Source organism: Schistosoma haematobium, chromosome 3, assembly GCF_000699445.3.
Source record: "Schistosoma haematobium chromosome 3, whole genome shotgun sequence".
Classification (NCBI taxonomy): domain Eukaryota; kingdom Metazoa; phylum Platyhelminthes; class Trematoda; order Strigeidida; family Schistosomatidae; genus Schistosoma; species Schistosoma haematobium.
The window spans coordinates 152,087-171,034 of NC_067198.1; the positions used below are offsets into that span (position 1 = coordinate 152,087).

Here is an 18,948-nt window from a genome sequence, read left to right on the forward strand (position 1 = left end):
AATCAAACTTTCAGTGCGAGTTTAGAAGTGCCAATAATTTGAAAATTGAGCTTTAAATAAAATGTTTTTGCCTAAGTGAGGTGAATGAATAACCCTATACATAACGTTGAAGCTTCTGTTGGGTATAAATTGTATTTTCTATTCAACAATCTGTAACTTTGCAGCTCACATATATTTCCTTGGGCACGTTATTACGAATTAGGAGCGAGCGGATTTATGGCCAAATTTTTAAAAGGTTAAAAGCCATTTATTACTGGGACAACGACTGGTTTCGGGTCGAAATCAGATTATTCGTAAGGAAAAAAAACTTATGACTCCCCACAGCAATACATCGCATTTGGTATAAAACTAACCACACTTGTCTCACATTATCCTTCCGTCTAGGACTGATAATCTGAGACAGTATCCCAAGAAACTTCACAAACCAAAATCAAACCGCTGAAGTCAGGAGTTACATTCCTTCCACCGAATAGAGAATTACTAGAGCACATAATATTAGCACCTTCTGTTGATATATTCGAAGCGAGATTGGATTTTTATCGTACTACAAGTCGCAAAGTTTAATATAAATTGATTGACTTCTATCCTTTCTACCGAAAACTGACTGAGGTGATCGGATATTGGACACAAAGTATTGCTTCGCGGTGTATATTTGACACAAACGTTACCTCAAGTGACAAGGTGACTTTCTCTTCAGGAGTAAAGTCGATTTGTGAGTACTCGTATATTTCCTGTGCTTTATCCTTACTTCTCTAAGAAACCTTTCTTCGTTTTTGGCAAATTTTTAGTCTTTTTACTTTGATGATGCATGTCGAATTGAAACCAACTGATTTTAATAATTAAAATTCCGGGTTGTTTAATTTCGCTGAAATAAGGCCTGGAGTAAATACTTCTAAATTATTCGTCAAGTCGGCCCTTATTCGACCTTTTGTATTTGGTTTGAGTCTGATTTCTATTTTTCAGTGCGATACCCGATCTCCCTGTTCTGGAGAAACTTTGGGGAATTTTGAGTTTTCTCCGAATTCGTGAGAAGTTTGGTATTTTTTTCTAATTTTTTGGAAATTACTAAGAAAAACCCCAAAGTGTTATAAAATTATAGGGAAATTTTGGGAAAAACTCGAAGTGTCCCCAAAACTTTGGGTTTTTTCCCCAGACCTAGTGGTATTTTGGTTTTTTTTTCCATTTCCCTAGAGCTTTCTTTTACGGTTTCCTCAAGATTTACTCAAAACGAAAAAAACTTTCTTCGAAATAGGGGGATTGGGTAAATAACCTATTTCACTCTAGGAAATTACTTCGTCATAATGACTTATTTAAAAGGTTTTGCATTGTGGTGTACTGAGATCTTTATCAGTCGGGTCTACCATGATGTTCAATTGTAGACGGACACATCTGCCAAGAGTTGGTTACTAGTTAAATAAAGTTGTGATTGACATTTTCTACCAATAAGCAAAAAGTCAATAATCGCTTTGACCATGTGTACAGTGAACCTCTTGATCCGTGTCAAAGGTCAGAAATTTCTTTTCAAACGAGACTTAATTTGAGTTGTCATAGTACTGCGTAAACACTGATAACTCGGTCTGTAAGACCTGACGCTCAAGTTGCCAGCTCTAAAATAACTCAGCGAGATGAAATCATTCTAACATGTCCTAGAGTAATAGGAGTAATAACAGTACAAATAGTAGTAGAAAATATTAAGTGCGGAAGAAGCGGGAAAGGCATAATATTAGTTTTAGAACCCAGGCTCTAAAAGGAAACAAAGAGTGAATCCTCCTGAATCCTAATAGCTATGTTTTGCGCTCAGTAAGTAAAATGGCAAACTGCGCAGAAACACCACAAGAGTGATTCACATTCTCTAAATTGGTTCCCGTGACTTCTGACCTTTATAAATTATAACCTGATAAGTGGCGGCAGGTGGATAATATGCTGGTGAGCGGATGTAAGATAGCGACCCTCAGAGTTTTAGGCAAAGTTTAAAACTTGATGACCGACAGCTTGTGCTTTACTGAGAGTTCGGTGTAACATGTAATACTTAGTTACTGAATCACTTAATTTGATAAATATGGAGACGAATTCGAGCATCTCTTAAGTTAGCCTTGGGAAAGTGGTTGGTTTCTCACCAATTGTTGAGTAAGCAACAAATAAAATTTAACTATATGTAATATGATTTATGGATTTTTTAAGGTGGATAAAAGGTACTTGAGATTCTAAGTAAGAGAACTGCATAAATATCCATTCATATGGCTACATGTCATTTCCATACTCTGGACGTAACTCTCAATCTAAGTGTTCTCGGGTTTTACTGCATTCATCTTTACCAGTTGCACTCTGTTTGTTTAGAAATTAACTCTACTTTCGCAGGATTATTGTAAAAGTCACTGAAAGTCTTCAAGGAAGTATACTTTTACAGAGATTTTCGTAGGTGTTGTTACCTCCGTATCTGATACATATAATTAGTGTCTATCGATAGGGATAAAGTTACCCTTATGCCCTAGACCAGCAATCCAGTGTTCAAATCAGCTCAGAAGTTATAAACATGATCTTCCGGTATCACGTCATAGTATTGCGTAGTGTGAGTAGGGTAGCACTACGTCACCGGCTACCATGGGACTGGATTTCCTACGTTGCTCAACTGCCTTATGGATTAAACATTTAGGTCGAAGGCTCCGGATTTGACCCCTTAAAAAGACCACCTATCTCGGTTTTGGCTCCTGTGCACTATTCCAGCTCCCACAAATCGAATGACGAGGTGTGGCGCATATATATTCGGTGCCGCCTCGTACCAATGCTTGTGTTGAAATAAATAAATTTTATCACCTACTATCCCTAAGCAAGCAAGTATTCTGTTCATTAAGGCAAATTATTTACGATTTCTAGGTGTTATGATTGTTTGTGAACAGTTAAGTCGGATTGTAAAACGCTACTTGCACTGATATTGCTCATTTATAATGTTTCTCCGAAAAGAATGAAAAGGAATTTAAGCCCATATTACTCTGAAGGTACTTCGGTTATCAAAATTGTTAGTCGAATATAATCCACGATTTGTACCATCCGTTTCCTCGAAAATAAAAAGTATACACATTTGTGATATCAATTAGATTTAAACTCAGTATTTTGCAGTAGTTTAAGCATAGATTTATCCGTAATCATATTAATATCGCATTCTATTGTGTATTGGTGATGGGTCAAAAAGTGTTAATAGCTGTTTAAGCTTTTTTTAAAATTCTTGACTGAATCTGTTGATCGTGAGGTTCCATGGCAGTTTTTGTCACTGAAAGGAGTACCAGAGAAGTACATTAACCTTACAAAGACTCTCTACTCGAACACAACTGGTCGAGTGAGAGCTTATGGCGAACTGTCATCAGAATTGATTACCTCAAGTGGTGTTCGTCAGGGCTGCCCACTCTCTCCATTCTTGTTCAACTTTGTCATTGACGTACTTTTAGAGATAACACTTTCCTCATTTAAATTTCCAGTAGTTGAACTTCTACCAGGTGATTCACTTGTTGACTTGGAATATGCCGATGACATAGTTCTATTTGGTGAAGACGCTGACAAAATGCAGAGTCTTCTGACCACTCTAAGCAACAATGCAAGCATGTTCGGGATGCGATTCTCCCCCTCGAAATGCAAAATGTTGCTTCAGGATTGGGTTGCATCGACACCCGAACTAATGATAGGGAGTGAAGTAGTTGAGCGTGTCGACCGCTCCACTTATCTGGGAAGTCTCATCGGCCCTTGTGGCCTGGTGTGTGACGAAGTCTCAGCACGGATCCAGAAGGCTTGACTAGCTTTTGCCAACTTGCGTCATTTATGGCGTAGGCGAGATATCCGTCTATCAACCGAAGGACGTGTTTACTGCGCAGTTCGTTCTGTCCTACTTTATGGCAGTGAAACATGGCCGGTAAGAGTAGAGGATATTCGTAGGTTACTAGTATTCGATCATAGGTGTCTTCGAAACATTGCTCGTATATCCTGGGACCATGGAGTAAGTAACGCAGTTGTTAGGAAACGAGTACTAGATAAGGATGGAAAATTGATTGATGAAGTAGTGAAACTTCATCAGTTGAGATGGCTGAGACATGTGTTACGTATGCCCAACGACCGACTGCCTCGACGTGCGATGTTCAGTGGTATAGGAGTAGGTTGGAAGTAAGCTAGGGGCAGCCAGACCAAAACATGGCACAAGTCCATGAAGTCACTGACAAGTGGACTGAGTCATGTTGGTAGGTGTAGACTACCTGGTTGGGGACCGCGAGATGATAGCAACCGATGGTTAGAGACCCTGAATGACATGACTCAAAATCGTTTGCAGTGGTGCAGGTGCATCCACTCTTTATGTTCTCCCAAATTCTAATCTCCTGATTCCTCCTTGTCTCTTTTTTTCTCTTCCCAAATTTATTTCACTGGATTATACTCTTTGAATAACATCTCCAAACCCTAATCTTTCCGATTACTGTTTGTGCTCTTACTACCTCTACCACTACGGGATTTGGATCGACTACTCCATCTCTGTGCTAATGTGGTATGGCAACTCGAACTGATGTACGTACGTACGAAGTTCTGCGTTGTTACTGACTGACTGACTGACTTGTTTCTCCTTACAGCTTGTCACTGACTTGTCACTTGCCCTTCTCTCTAATGATCTGAACACTGATGTCCTCTTTTAATTTTACCGTTATGTTTCTAGACAGATAAGTGTCATTGATGAGCATCATATGTTCTCTGTTGTCATTATCATTACCACGATTTACAGCCATCTCAAACATTTGACTGATGCGAATTAAAATAATTTGATTGTTTCCCCTAGGGCTTGTAATCGTCATAAATGGAAACAAATATGTGTGGCGCATATGTATTCGGTGCCCCTTTGTACCAATATTTGTGTCCAAATAAAATAAATAACAATGTGTCGATTGATTCTGTTATACATCGCTTTTCTTACGGTTATGACCCAGCTATTCCTATTGCTTAGTATCCTTGGACACCGATTCACTCGACAAGACCCCAAATCAGAACACGGTTGAACAGGAAAGAGATTATATTCCAAATAGCAAGTCAGAAGCAAGCCAGAAGCACAATAGAGAAAACGTCAGTATATTTATAGTTTTCACATGAGAAGATTCTAGGATATTCTCCAACTATCGACTAGTGCTGATTGGATACGAATTAGCCAATCAGCGTGCACCAAAGCAATCGTGAATCGAGCATGCTTTAATCCGGTCTATGTCCCGCTAACACCTCCCCTTTGAGCAGATTCGTAGGATCTGGTGCTAGGGTCCAACTGCAACCGAGTGACTGGTCTGTGCTTTCGATTAGTTCATCGTCTAGGCAATAAAGAATTATCACTTTTTTTCTTGCACAGATACTGACATGTCTGTTCCCGGCGTTTCGATTTTTTTAAAAATAAAAGTATGCATAACTTTTAATTCTCCAACATTCTCCTCCTCCGCGAAACAATGTCGGATCCTTATATCTCCAAGTTACAAATAATAGGACTTTATTTAAACGATGTTTCTTGCATTGAATGTCGGATCCACTAGAAATGACTAGATGATAATGCACGACCTTTGATTTGAGGTCAGAGTTTAATTCTTCTGAAGCATTACTTTCAAATCCATTAGAAATTTCATCAGTGCATAATGGATCATTACGGAAATCAACATCTAACAAAATTGAATTAGACTTTTGACCATAATTTGACTCAGCCGACATATTTTCCCCATTTTTATAAGAAATTTCATCAAAATTACATGCATTATTCTGAGAACCCATATCTGATACATTGTCATTAGAAATCGGATAAGCTGATTCAATATAAATTTCTGTCTCACAATGATTTTGAGTAACATTCGGTATAATTGGGTTCATCGTGTCACTGCAGTTATTTTCTGAATACGAGTCCCCATAGCTTTCTCGGCTGATATCGCATGGACCATAATTCTGTTCTAGCTGAAATTTATTTTCAGAGCTAGACAGGACCAGTAGTGTTTCACTCAATTCTGGACTCCATGCTTCATCTACAGCGTCTGGCTCTTGATCATCTCGTATTGCCACAACTTTATGAGCATTCAGCATAGTATTTTCTTGCTGTGAGCCGGACACGTTACAAATATTACGTTCTGATTCAGGTATAAAGGGATTTGAACCCTCCACTAGATATGCTTCTGAAATGTCTGTTACTGCATCATAAACAGATTTCTTATTTTCTGGTCGAGTGAAAAGTGTGCTCAATAGTTGTTGTTGCAAGGCTAACAACTTCTGCTGGTGCTGTAATACTAACCGCAACTGTTCTAAAGAAATTGCCATTTTTCTTTAGTTTTCCCCCGTCGCCACTGTTATAAATCGCTTTTCTTACGGTTATGACCCAGCTATTCCTATTGCTTAGTATCCTTGGACACCGATTCACTCGACAAGACCCCAAATCAGAACACGGTTGAACAGGAAAGAGATTATATTCCAAATAGCAAGTCAGAAGCAAGCCAGAAGCACAATAGAGAAAACGTCAGTATATTTATAGTTTTCACATGAGAAGATTCTAGGATATTCTCCAACTATCGACTAGTGCTGATTGGATACGAATTAGCCAATCAGCGTGCACCAAAGCAATCGTGAATCGAGCATGCTTTAATCCGGTCTATGTCCTGCTAACAGATTCAAATAAATCTATAGAACTCCACTATTCAGTTTTTGGTTAAAAGTTAATATTTATTGCCATCTGCCTTAGTTCAGATATGATGTCAGCCTATATTGGTACATTAATTAACTGCATTACATACGTAGATATCTCAATACAATACTATCCTGACAGTGAATACCAACTATGCATACTGTTCTGTATTAGATATCTTAAATATACCCTCAACTGTTTCATTTTCGTAGATGCTTTTCTGTTCTGTACGGATAAATGCGGTCAAAGTCTCAACTTCTGTTCCAAAAGAGTACGATAATCTCCTACGATCATTTTCAAATTCAGTGTTTGGTTGTTTTTGGTTCCCGCCAGTTTAAATAATATCCTCTATCATTATTTCCTTGATTACTAACCCAAAATTAATTACCGTTAGGACTTAGTTACATTTATTAGTATTCATAGCGATTAATTGATGTATCATTTTAAAAATACTTATCAAATTATGGTTTAGTATCCTTATTAAGGTATGTTATCTCTTTACTACAATGACCACCTCTGTATTCGTAAGTTTGTAGAACAACTGCAATTTTTCTAGAATGACACTTTTAAGACATATTCATGCTACCGGAACTTGTATTTCAGCATTGTCAGTCAGTTAATCATTATCAACTTGTGACCTATCACAAATGTCGTCACACTGAACTGGGAAGTCAAGTCGAAGTAAGAAGTACGAATATTAAGGTAATCGAAGTAGTCGTTGTATCGGCGATAATAACAAGACATACAAGACCATATATTAGGATTCGCTCTTTGACATAGTCTGGTGAAAATGATTCAGTGGAATTTTATGGATAACTCTAAACGCTAAATTTTTTATCGACGTAATGACCAGTATCCACTAAATGAGCGAAGATAGAGCTTCTTACTACTTTCTTGTGTCAACCATAGTGTATGATGTTCAGAAATACGATAATGCCTAGTTCCTATGCGTCTATTTGTATTTACCATTTCAACTGCTCTTGCGGAGCTAGTTATATTGAACTTGCAACCAGACAAAGACATCATTGTATTTCCGAACATCATACCTCATGATTGACAAAAGAAAGTAGTAAGAAGTTCCATCTTGGCCCATTTAGTAGATACTGGTCATCATATCGATAAAAAAGTTAGCGTTTAGAGTTATCAATAAAATTCCACTGAAATTACCCTAGGGTTCCAGAATTCGGCTCTCATAAAAATAATAAGCCAAGGGAATACATATCAAAATACCTAAACTTTGTATACAGAAAAGGTCTATACAACCTCTGAATGTACCCTGGGTTTCCACTTAGATATTATTACGTTTCTCAAAACTTTCTCTTTTAAAATTTTTCAAAATTCAGTTTTGTTAACATTTTAATTTTTATCCTAATCTTGCGTAACTTGTTTAATAATCTTACTACCTAATTTTGGTTGCACCTGTCTTACTAATTACTGGCATAAAGCTACGTTGGATACACGAACATCTTGACCATCTTCATCAGATTATCTCATTGTGAATCTCGATATAGGATTCTGTCTTATCCATGGACGTCGCTCTTCGGCGGTCTAAGACAAGTCCTGTAATCAAAGTCGTTGATCTCAAACTAGTGGAATGGGATTTGAGTAACGTGTCATACCATTATCGTTCAGACTCTTGCCATCGAGAATTATTTTCTCTGAGTAATAGCGTATTACTATTTTGTCTTGCTTTCTTCAAAACTCTTCAGTGAAAGACGTTAGTGACAAAACTAGAATGAAATTATAAAATTACGCAACCACACTTCTGGTTTGGAACAACGAAAAATTTAGTTTGTATGTACGTTCTTTGAGTCAGTTGTTTTCCGTATACAGTTTGCTTAATGTTAATAAATCCTAGATAGTCCTCTCTAATAAGCGATTCCAGATCACAGTCCTTTTTAACTAATTTAAGGTATCCATGATATCAGGGGATAAAATGATTATTAGCAGACAGTTAGTGAAACTATTCAGAACTTTCGCAGTGTGCAGCTATCAATAAAAAAATCTGGATTCATACGTTTTGCATAAACTCTAAAGTATGACAAACAGGGGTCCTTTACTGTTTACGACCAAAATATGTATTTATAAACTTTTCACAGCCCCTAAATACCTTAAATCGTTTTTGAAAATTTTAGCAGCCTACCCTTTGATGGACGTGAAATACTGTTTCTCCTATAGCATGTATTCTTTCGTCTGGTTGTTGCGTTATTTTGACTGATAAACACCAATCAATAAAAGGTTCGTGTTGTTCTATGTCTGATCGAGATCAGTACCACATGTTCTGTAACTTCTAACTTTCTGTGTAATTTTTTGTTTTATCAGGTAAATTTCCCCTTTGAAGTTTGGATGTTGTGATACTTGTTTCCAACATATGACCACAAAAATTGCAACAGTAGCCAACTTGGCTTTTCATGCATTTCAACAGCACTCAGTACGTGCTACATTGGGCCCAGCATCAGCTAATATTAACAATGGGATGGGGGATTCTCATCCTTGTACAAATGGCAATTCTCCAACACATTCTGATAAACCCGTTTCCCCAACTCTTCCGGTAAAACATAAACATTTATCGGAATCTTTATGTCGTTTGCTAGCATGTGTTCGCTCTCTTACTCCAAAAGATGTTGGGTTTGATGTTCGATGGATCTCTGATTCAAATATATCATCTGCTCCAGTCGCTTATGTGCATATTATGGAAAATGAAGTATTTTCCATGGGTATTTTTATTTTGAAACCTGGCTCTCGTATACCCTTACATGATCATCCGGGAATGTATGGAATTTTAAAAGTTTTAACGGGTTCTGTACGATGTCGTAGTTTCACACGATTGAAAAATGTCAAATCAACAACAGATTTAGGAAATTATAAACCATCGTTATCGGTTTTTGATGATTCAAAATGGCAATTGACCGACTTAATCATTGCTCGACCACATCAAGATACAGTCCTATCTCCGGACCATCAACCTTGTTTGCTTTTTCCAATTGAAGGTAATTTACATGAAATTACTCCAGTTGATGGCCCGGCAGTTTTTCTCGATATACTAGCTCCTCCATATGATCATGATTTAGGAACCAGAGAATGTCGATTTTATAAAGAAGTCATCATACCACAAATGAACTCTAATTCACTATTATCACAGAACAACTTGCATAATAACAATAATAATGAAGAACTCTCATCTTCAGCTGATTCTTCAGATCCTGATCAATGCACAAATCAGTCAGAAAAAGATTCAATTGTTTATTTGGTTGAAACAAACCAACCATCAGATTATTGGTGTGAATCTGCGGAATATAATGGACCTAGTGTAGTTTAGTATTACTGAAGAGTGTTTTTTGTTAGAAAGAAAATTTTGAATTTTTTCCCGTGGTTCTTTAATTCTACTACATCAGCTTATCACATTCACTATTTCTAAGAACTTACTAACCTCATTATTATTATTATTTATCGTTAATGATTCATTCTCGCGGCATTTTACACTGATCATCCAATTTTGAATATTTCACTCTCCCTGCTTCTGTTACTCTCTATTCCTTTTCTCTTTCTTTACTTATGTGATAATAAAATCAGTTTATAATTTGATGTACAAATTCACTTCGCCTCGTTTTCATCATAATACTGGGCAGTCCAGTATTCTGCATTACTTTTCACACATCCGTATACCCATTCTCTTTTTTGCGATGTCTTTTCGGTTAATACCGCCATGTTTAGTTTATTCTTGCTTTTGTTTACATTTTAAGTATTTAAAGAAATCTGTGTCCTTGGTGTTGTTATTATTATTATTATTGTGGTTTTTCATGGTGAAAACAAAACACAGAGAAAATCATTGTACATGCACCCCTGTTATTCATACTCTCATAGCATCATTCTGCTGAAGTTATTTCCTTGATTGATGACTATACTAGTGTTGTTAGTAGTGGCAATCTATTCATCAGAGTATTGGTTCATGCGTACAATCTAATGTTTTGCTGCCTTTGTTTTTCTCCATGTACCCCCTAATGTTTTATTTCCTGTATGTGATTTTTGTGGTCATATCCAGTCATAGTACTTTTCTTTGTAGTGATAGTAGTAGTGGTAGCAGTATCGATAATAATAATAATCAACTTAAAAGTTATCCCTTCCATATTTATCTCATTTCGTTACTGAGTGCGAAAACACTATCTGTACTATACACCTATAAATATGCATAAATTTATGTAACAATTTAAAAACAATACATACTTCATACATTATCAAGGCTGAAATTAAAAAAAGAGAATATTATGTTGATTCATGTATATTTCAACGATTTTTAGGTACTACACTTGCTTGTATCTATATTATTTACTGTAATGAAGATATATGCATACATAAATGTTCTTTTACGTGTTAGTGTATACAATTTCTGCACTTATAGTGGTCTCTTGTTTACTTTATAGCTGAAAACTTAAAGTACTGAAGTATTAGGATGTTTCTAGTTGATATTGACAGTAAGCTAAGTTTTACTGTTCATAATACTGTTAAGATTTTCATCAGGGACAACTATAGCGTACAGAGGCAATCCCGCTATTGTAAGTCTACTGTTCAGTAAACCTAAAATATTCAACCTGAACCAATCAGGATATATATATATGGAATTTTCTAAAGTATTAATTCCGTGAGGACATGAATAATGAATAAAAATGATACTGTAATCGAAAGATCACAATGCTAGGGTTATGTAGTGTAAATAATAAATGGATTTGTGACGTATACAGGGTCTGTGCAAATAAAAAGCCAACAGTTGATTCTAGTATGAATGGATTAAGATAATTAAAACTTTTTTGTTACAATAATTAAAGGTATTGGAGAAATTCAATGAAGTGAGGTGGTTTCAGGAACGATTAAGAGTAAGATCGATGGGATATAAGAGATAATTAGAGGGACATTTCCAAAAAAAGAAATCAAACTAAAATGGTAGTATTAAAATGATACTTTGAGGATAAACTACGTCATCTGTTCTCCTCTATGTATTTGCTAGTTTATCTGCTCTTGTAGAACATAGTATACAGGCATTAGTCAGGTGGTTGTTTCCAGCGTGGATGCGAGAACATTATGCAGTTTGGTTTCACAAAGGTGAATGGAAAACGATGAATTTTACCCTTGAATATTTAGTCGAATGTAATCACTCTACTGATGTTGATTTTAAGATTGTTTTCAGAATTAGTCCAAATCTACCAGGATTTCTTCGTATTTAACTCCTTGAAACACCAAAAGCTCTTATTCATGAAATAATGCATAAAATATCTATTACAAATGAAGCATTTTATACTTATTCCTACAATGGCCTTAAACTATTATTGCCATTATTATTATTATTATATGACTGTATCATTTGACAAGTACGTCTTACTTACGTGTTCATGTTCTAAAAAATGCATCAATCCGGAATCCGCATGAATTTTTCACTTATTTACGTTATATTTCTCGTTAAACTATGAAATTGGGTTTCCTCATCATTGGAAGCTGACTCAGTGGTCTCGAGATTAGGCGTTCGGGCGTGACATCGATAGTGTTAGGTTCTATCCCAGGTGGAATTGTGGGTGCGCACTGCCGAGAATTCCCATCCTAAGAAGAAACAGGCTTTCAGCACTACCTAGTTTTCAGTAGTGGTCTAACTATAATCACGTTTGTGATTTAACCTATGGAAATCTCACAACCTCTTCAAATCCGTTTAGTACTGAAATATGAAATTTAGATTTAATAAGGATTTAAGATTATGTCTTGTGAGTTAAATTTAATTATGACAGTAATAACTCATAACTTGTGTCAGTATACTAGAAGTTTCAATCATCTAAACTCCGTTATATCGATAGTTTTTGAGTTTAATTTTTAATCTTGCACAGTATAACCACATTGTTGGATATCATCCAAAATCTCTTTCAGATATCAGTAAATGACATGAATTACAGTGTTGAGATGGTAGATGACCGGCGGGATGTTTCCAATACCATTTAGAAATTAGATAATAATATTCACATTAATACTTTTAAACACTGAATAGACTATTGCTTAATTACTCAACTCTGTTTTATTAGTATGCACACGTTTTACGGATTTCATAATAACCATGAAACAGACGACTATTATAAACAAAGTGAACCATTCAACAGTAAGACATCGTTTAATAAGTAGTATCAAACAGTTCATTATCCTTAAGAATTAAATTAGAATAAGAATAACTATTGAAGTAGAATGCTATGATAGTACTACTATGATGAATTCTTACCAAATGTCTACAAATCTAATTAAATTTAAAAAAATATATTAGTCGGTTTGATATTACGGTAATCAACCGTGACCATTTGCTATGATCAAGAGTACTAGTGAGTTTACATGTAAGAACATTCGTAGAGTGCTTTGAATAATAACAGTTCTTTCTAGTTATAGCCGCCACAGCTGTTTTAATTAATATTAAACGTAGGGTAGCAAAGTTAAAAAATCAGTTGCAATAACAACGTTCCAATTATTATCTATTTTATTTTATTTCTTGAGCAAGGTACCCTTATTAATTTCCATCCTTTGATGACTAACTGCTCCAAAATATTTAAATTATTTGGAATCGAAAAGTTTGCAAGGTAAGTTACGCAGTTATCGTAAAAGAACATTCCACAGAATCTACACAAGCTTAAGGGAATAGATGACTGAAAATGACACAATGAATATATGGACAATTTTTAAAGTGAAGATAGAAATAATAAAATAAATGGTTAGAGATTTGCTTTGATATAACAGTGATAGATTGACAATTGATTCCATAATGAGATGGCTATCGATTGAATGTCGTGTGATTGAGTTAATAAATCATTTGAAATCCTTAAGTATCATTTCGTTTTTGAACTATTCTCTGATGTAAATAAGCATCACAATTGCCTAGATAAGGTCCTCGAACTTACGTGACTCAACCGAAAGAGAAATTAGTACAAACGATATTCCAAGAAAATAACAAACTGTAATTGTGTATGAGTTTCTATTAGATAAAACAACCTCAAAATCTAGATCAAGCTTAACTTCCCATTAGTTCACTTTAATCATTTGAACCAAACAAACATACTCATTATTAATAAAACACTAATGAGTGAGCTAATAAAATTAGTTACATGAAATGTTACGTGCAATTGGTTTTAGTAAATTTAAAAAGTGCAACATCTACTTCGTTTTAAACGAAATCAACGAACTTGTATTATTTTATAATGAACATTGTAATTCGTATGCTTTAAGTCATTCACATACGAACTGATTTGTATGAATAAATAACAGGTTGTACAATTATAATTTTATGTAAAACGTTTGCTAGTCAAAAAAAGTAATTATGAACAATATCTATATTCGTACCAATCCAATCACTCTTGATGGCGAAACTCTGGAAGATGTAGAATCCTTCACACACCTGGGAAGCATCATCGATGAACAAGGAGGTTCAGATGCAGACGTAAAGGCGAGGATTGGCAAAGCAAGGACAGCATTCCTACAGTTGATGAACATATGGAACTCAAAACAACTTTCAACCAATATCAAAGACAGAATCTTCAATAGGAATGTTAAGACAGTTCTACTGTACGGAGCTGAAACTTGGAGAACTACAACAACCATCATCAAGAAGGTGCAAGTATTTATGAATAGCTGTCTACGCAAGATACTCAACATCCATTGGCCAGATACCATCAGCAACAGCCTTTTGTGGGAGAGAACAAATCAGCTTCCAGCTGAAGAAGAAATTAGGAAAAGACGATGGAAATGGATAGGACATACACTACGCAAATCGTCAAACTGCATCACGAGACAAGTCCCAACTTGGAATCCTGAAGGAAGGCGGAAAAGAGGAAGTCCAAAGAACACATTACGTCGGGAAATAAAAGCAGATATGGAAAGGATGAATAAGAACTGGAAGGAGCTAGAAAGTATTGCCCAGGACAAGGTTGGATGGAGAATGCTGGTGAGCGGTCGATGTTCCTTCACGAGGAGTAACAGGCGTAAGTAAGTAAGTCTATATTCGTACAAGTTTACGTTCCATCACCTTCGTCATTTTTCCTACCGTAATCATAAAAATTTGCACATATTTCCGATATACGATAACGTCATGGTCTGTCGTTTAATTCCTTCATCCAAATATTGAACTTGTGTGAATACAGGGAGTGTTCTTACTTATTTATTTTACTTGGTGAACTAAATGAATTTTTTACATACTATACATGAAATTATAATTGTAAAATATTTTACTTATCCATAATAATCAGTGCAAATGTGATTGAGTTACAGAACATGAAATACAATGAATTCACTTCCACAATGTTCGTTATTCTTGCTTTGTAAGTTTGTCAAGAAAGCCAGCCGCTTGAAATAACATGTATTACTTGCTCGATAAACTTTGATACTCAGTACATGACTGAGATCATTTCATCGTCATTGTATATTAAAGACAACCTGTTGAAAACTCAGTATAATAACTAATCAGTCCGTTTGTCCTACTTTACACCATCATAAAACATTAACAAAATAAATACAACCAGTGATTGCGTAAGTAACAATGAATTAAAAACAGCGAAAAACGCTTACAACCTGGATCAGCTTGACAGAGTCTGAATCATGTTATTGAAAGTCTTCAACCACTTTATTTTGACAACTATACAATCTCACTTGAAACATAAGAGGAGGGTTCAACTAGGAAACCGAAATTGCAATGCAAAGCTATTTTGTCTTAGTCGAAGATCCATCAAAAAACACACTTAATATCTCAAACCCAATTTAATTACATGACTCGCCATCTAGATAACTGGGATAACACTTAACAGTCTATATATTCGACTTCGTTCAATTAGTGACGTAACCCAAATATCATTCAGACACTATTGAGAAATCGGTCAGTCATAAACCCTTACTATTCAATTCATTATTGCTGTTAACAAATAGCTTCGTTGGATGATGATTTGGATAGGAATGATAACTTTTCACTTAAATAGTTTAGTTACGTTGAAAAACTTTACGAAAAGTAAGAGAGCATAGATTTTATGAATTTAATATAGAAATAATTGAAAGATATCTAAAAAATTCATCTGTTGAATCCTGTTCAACGTACCAGATGCTTCAACACTTGTCTCTCTCTATTCATAGTGGAAGTCACAAGAATTTATATCATTAAATTTGATTTAAACAGTCAGCAAAAAATGTACAAAGATTATATTGATTATACTGACCGCAATACATAACCTGTTCGTTCATACTTACTACTGATGTTTTTAATAGTATTGTGCAAACTGACATTTTATTCCAAGTCCCTTGGTTATATTCCATTTATAATTTATTTCAGGGACTTGGGTTCACTAGATAGCTATTAAAAAACAAGTGATGTTGGAAAGATGTTTAGTATTCGTCAAAAACTTCCCAGCAATGACCACTCTAAACCTCACCATGGTTCAATCCCATTAAATTCAGGGTCGGTGGCGATCACTGACATGCATTGATTCACATCTCCAACTTCACCTAATGTACTACATCAGCCATAGCGCCTAAATGTTCTATATCCTATCCATAGTGATCCCATCAACGTGTTTCGATAATTAGTCCCATACTATAACGAAACGTATTTCATGTGTTTCTTTATGTTTGGTCGTTACCTAGCTGATGTCGGTTGGTGATAAAAATGTACTTCAAACCCCTACATAATTCCAGCCTTAGTTCCCATGCACTTTTAAAGATTTGAAATGCCTTACCCACTGACCATACTGAATCATCTCAAAACCATCCATTTAATCCCATGTTTGCAGTAGTCACATCACTTGATAACAGTTTCCTTGTCGTATGATGAGGTCATCATCTGTAGTTGGAGCAGATACCTGCTCATGAGACACTGAACCTTCATGTTATGTTGATGACCAATTGTTTCCAAATCAGTAAATGATGTTATATATATATATATATATATATATATATATATATATATATATATATATATATATATATATATATATATATATATACTGCTTTGATACTCAATACGGGAAGACTTAAACAAAAACACTAATTTTCGGTTTATTTTCTATTTTATCTATTCTTTGGAAAAAACGAGGGACAGATATATTTGAATTCAGTCATCAAATATGTTGTAGACGGAAAAATAGTTTCAGCGGCTAAATTAACAGGAAACTTTAATGATTGATCACAGCTGGCATATATTGAATATTAAAGACAAATAAAAAATATGTTTTGATTAATTAAAATCTAGATATATATTAAAGAAATGTCTGAGCGAGACTGTAATTTATGGATGAGTCAGTCAGAAGTGTTTGAGAAATTTCAAGGCCATGGCACCTATTTCAGTACCAAATGCTCACGTACGATCGGTTTACAATGGATCTTAAAGAAGACGTTATAACTGAGCGGCTACAGCAAATGGGATTACCAAGAAGTTCCTTTATTTGTGATTGAGATAGTCTAATGACTCCTGGTGTTTGTGCACACTATCGTGATGATGTATTTCGATGTAATATATGTTAGAAGAAAACGTCTGCAAGAACAGGAACTTTTTCACCCGATTCTGATTGAGACAAAGACAGATCATGATAATTGTTACAAATCGAATAATAAAAGTACTAGTAACATTGTCTGCAACCTTTGCAGATGTTACTGAAGCTTCGGTAGTTCAGTAGTATGAATATTGTCGAGATATATATGCAATAAAAATGACAAGCTTGCATGAGTCGTTTGGAGGACCTGGGAGAATCGTAGAAATAGACGAAACGGTCGTTGGAAAACGTGAATTCAATATAGGACGAAGTGTTAAACAAGACTGGGTAAGTAGCATTTCCATAAATATACTTAACGGGTCTTTAGTATATATATAATAGACCATCTCAAAAAGGACACTTCAAACCCGTTAGAAACCGACAATCTACAACTATAATACCAATTATACGACAGTATGTGCAGGTGTGTACCAAAATATACATGGACAATTGGAGACCATATCGAAACTTACATAGACTTGGTTACGTGCATCGTGTCGTCGTCCACAAGAGACGTTTTGTAGACCCCATCACCTGAGTACACACAAATAATATAGAAGCAATGTGGTCGAGGCTAAAAGAATTTTTGTGACCTCATAATGGTTCCAGAGGTCGATTATTTTGGAGTCACATAGATGAGTCCTGTATCGTATGAATTATTATTTCAGAACTGCAGAGCCTTTTCCTAACCTTGAAAAGTTTTTAAACCATATTAAAGAAGCGTATCCACTCTAATTTTTTTATTTTCTATCGTATACTACTCTATACTGACTGGTTTCTGATTGGTTGAAATTTCTCAAGGTTACTCAAAAGTCGTTCAAAGGTCGTCCATAAATTATAATCTCACATATATCTGCTGTCATATTACATAATAGATGGCGTGAATTCCTTAATACAACAAAATTTTTAGTATTGAGTAAAACTGTTGCATTTTATTATTATTATTATTATTATTATTATCATTATTATTATTATTATTAATTCATTTTCTCTTCACTAAATTGTTTAAATCTTTTCCATGACCTTGACTTATTTGTAAATCTCATAATGTATTAACTATCTAGTTTATCTTCTGTTGAATTCATTTGGAATTTATTACAATCCTAATTAATCTTATTTTTAAATTTATTAGTAACTATAAGCAAAGATGGATAGTGGCTAGCAGTGGAATCGTCCTGTTTGGGACTCGTCAGCTGGATGTACCTGCATCTCAGAGTTGGTGTTCACTCTTAGACTCAAACTCAGTACTGTTCGCTTCAAACGCCATCGCGTTACCCACTTAGCTACTGACTCCCAGCCCCCAAATGCCCTGGTACGGCCGAGAGTGGGGAGAGTCCGCTCTCCCTCTCGAAATACTCTCACACGGCCACGCATTTATATTCAGCCCCTTTTTGAACGCGCGGCGCTGCCTGACATGCGATTAAGTTGGGGATAAATTCTAAGCCAGGTCAAAACATGGTGTCAATTCATGAAGTTATTAACTGTCTTAGTCTGAATAATGTCGAAATGTACATGGCATCTTCGTCTGGTCTTGCTGGCGTTGGTGTCCCACTAAGCGATAGAGCTGAGGCAGTACTAATCGATTGGATCCCCACTAACAGTTGGTTATGTGCTGTTATATTAGAAAGTTCCATCAAAGTGAGAAGAAATCGGCTTGAGAAACGATGTCTTTTCATCATCTCCGCCTATGCCCCGGTAGATTGCAGCCCGGATGCAATCAAGGATGAATTCTATCACCAGTTAACCGTTCTTCTCCAG

At 35.5% G+C, this 18,948-nt stretch overlaps 2 protein-coding genes across 2 annotated transcripts; one reads left to right on the forward strand and one right to left on the reverse strand.

The window, feature by feature from the left end:
• The first annotated feature begins 523 nt into the window (after positions 1 to 523).
• Positions 524 to 11,414, forward strand: MS3_00004742 (uncharacterized protein). The gene is made up of 2 exons (XM_012944037.3): positions 524 to 712; positions 8,990 to 11,414. Exon 2 carries the CDS (start codon positions 9,039 to 9,041, stop codon positions 9,984 to 9,986), a length of 948 nt encoding a protein of 315 aa, XP_012799491.1. The 5' UTR covers positions 524 to 712; positions 8,990 to 9,038; the 3' UTR covers positions 9,987 to 11,414.
• Positions 5,023 to 6,487, reverse strand: MS3_00004743 (uncharacterized protein). The gene has a single exon (XM_051212707.1). It carries the CDS (start codon positions 6,304 to 6,306, stop codon positions 5,398 to 5,400), a length of 909 nt encoding a protein of 302 aa, XP_051068604.1. The 5' UTR covers positions 6,307 to 6,487; the 3' UTR covers positions 5,023 to 5,397.
• Positions 11,415 to 18,948: the final 7,534 nt, after the last annotated feature.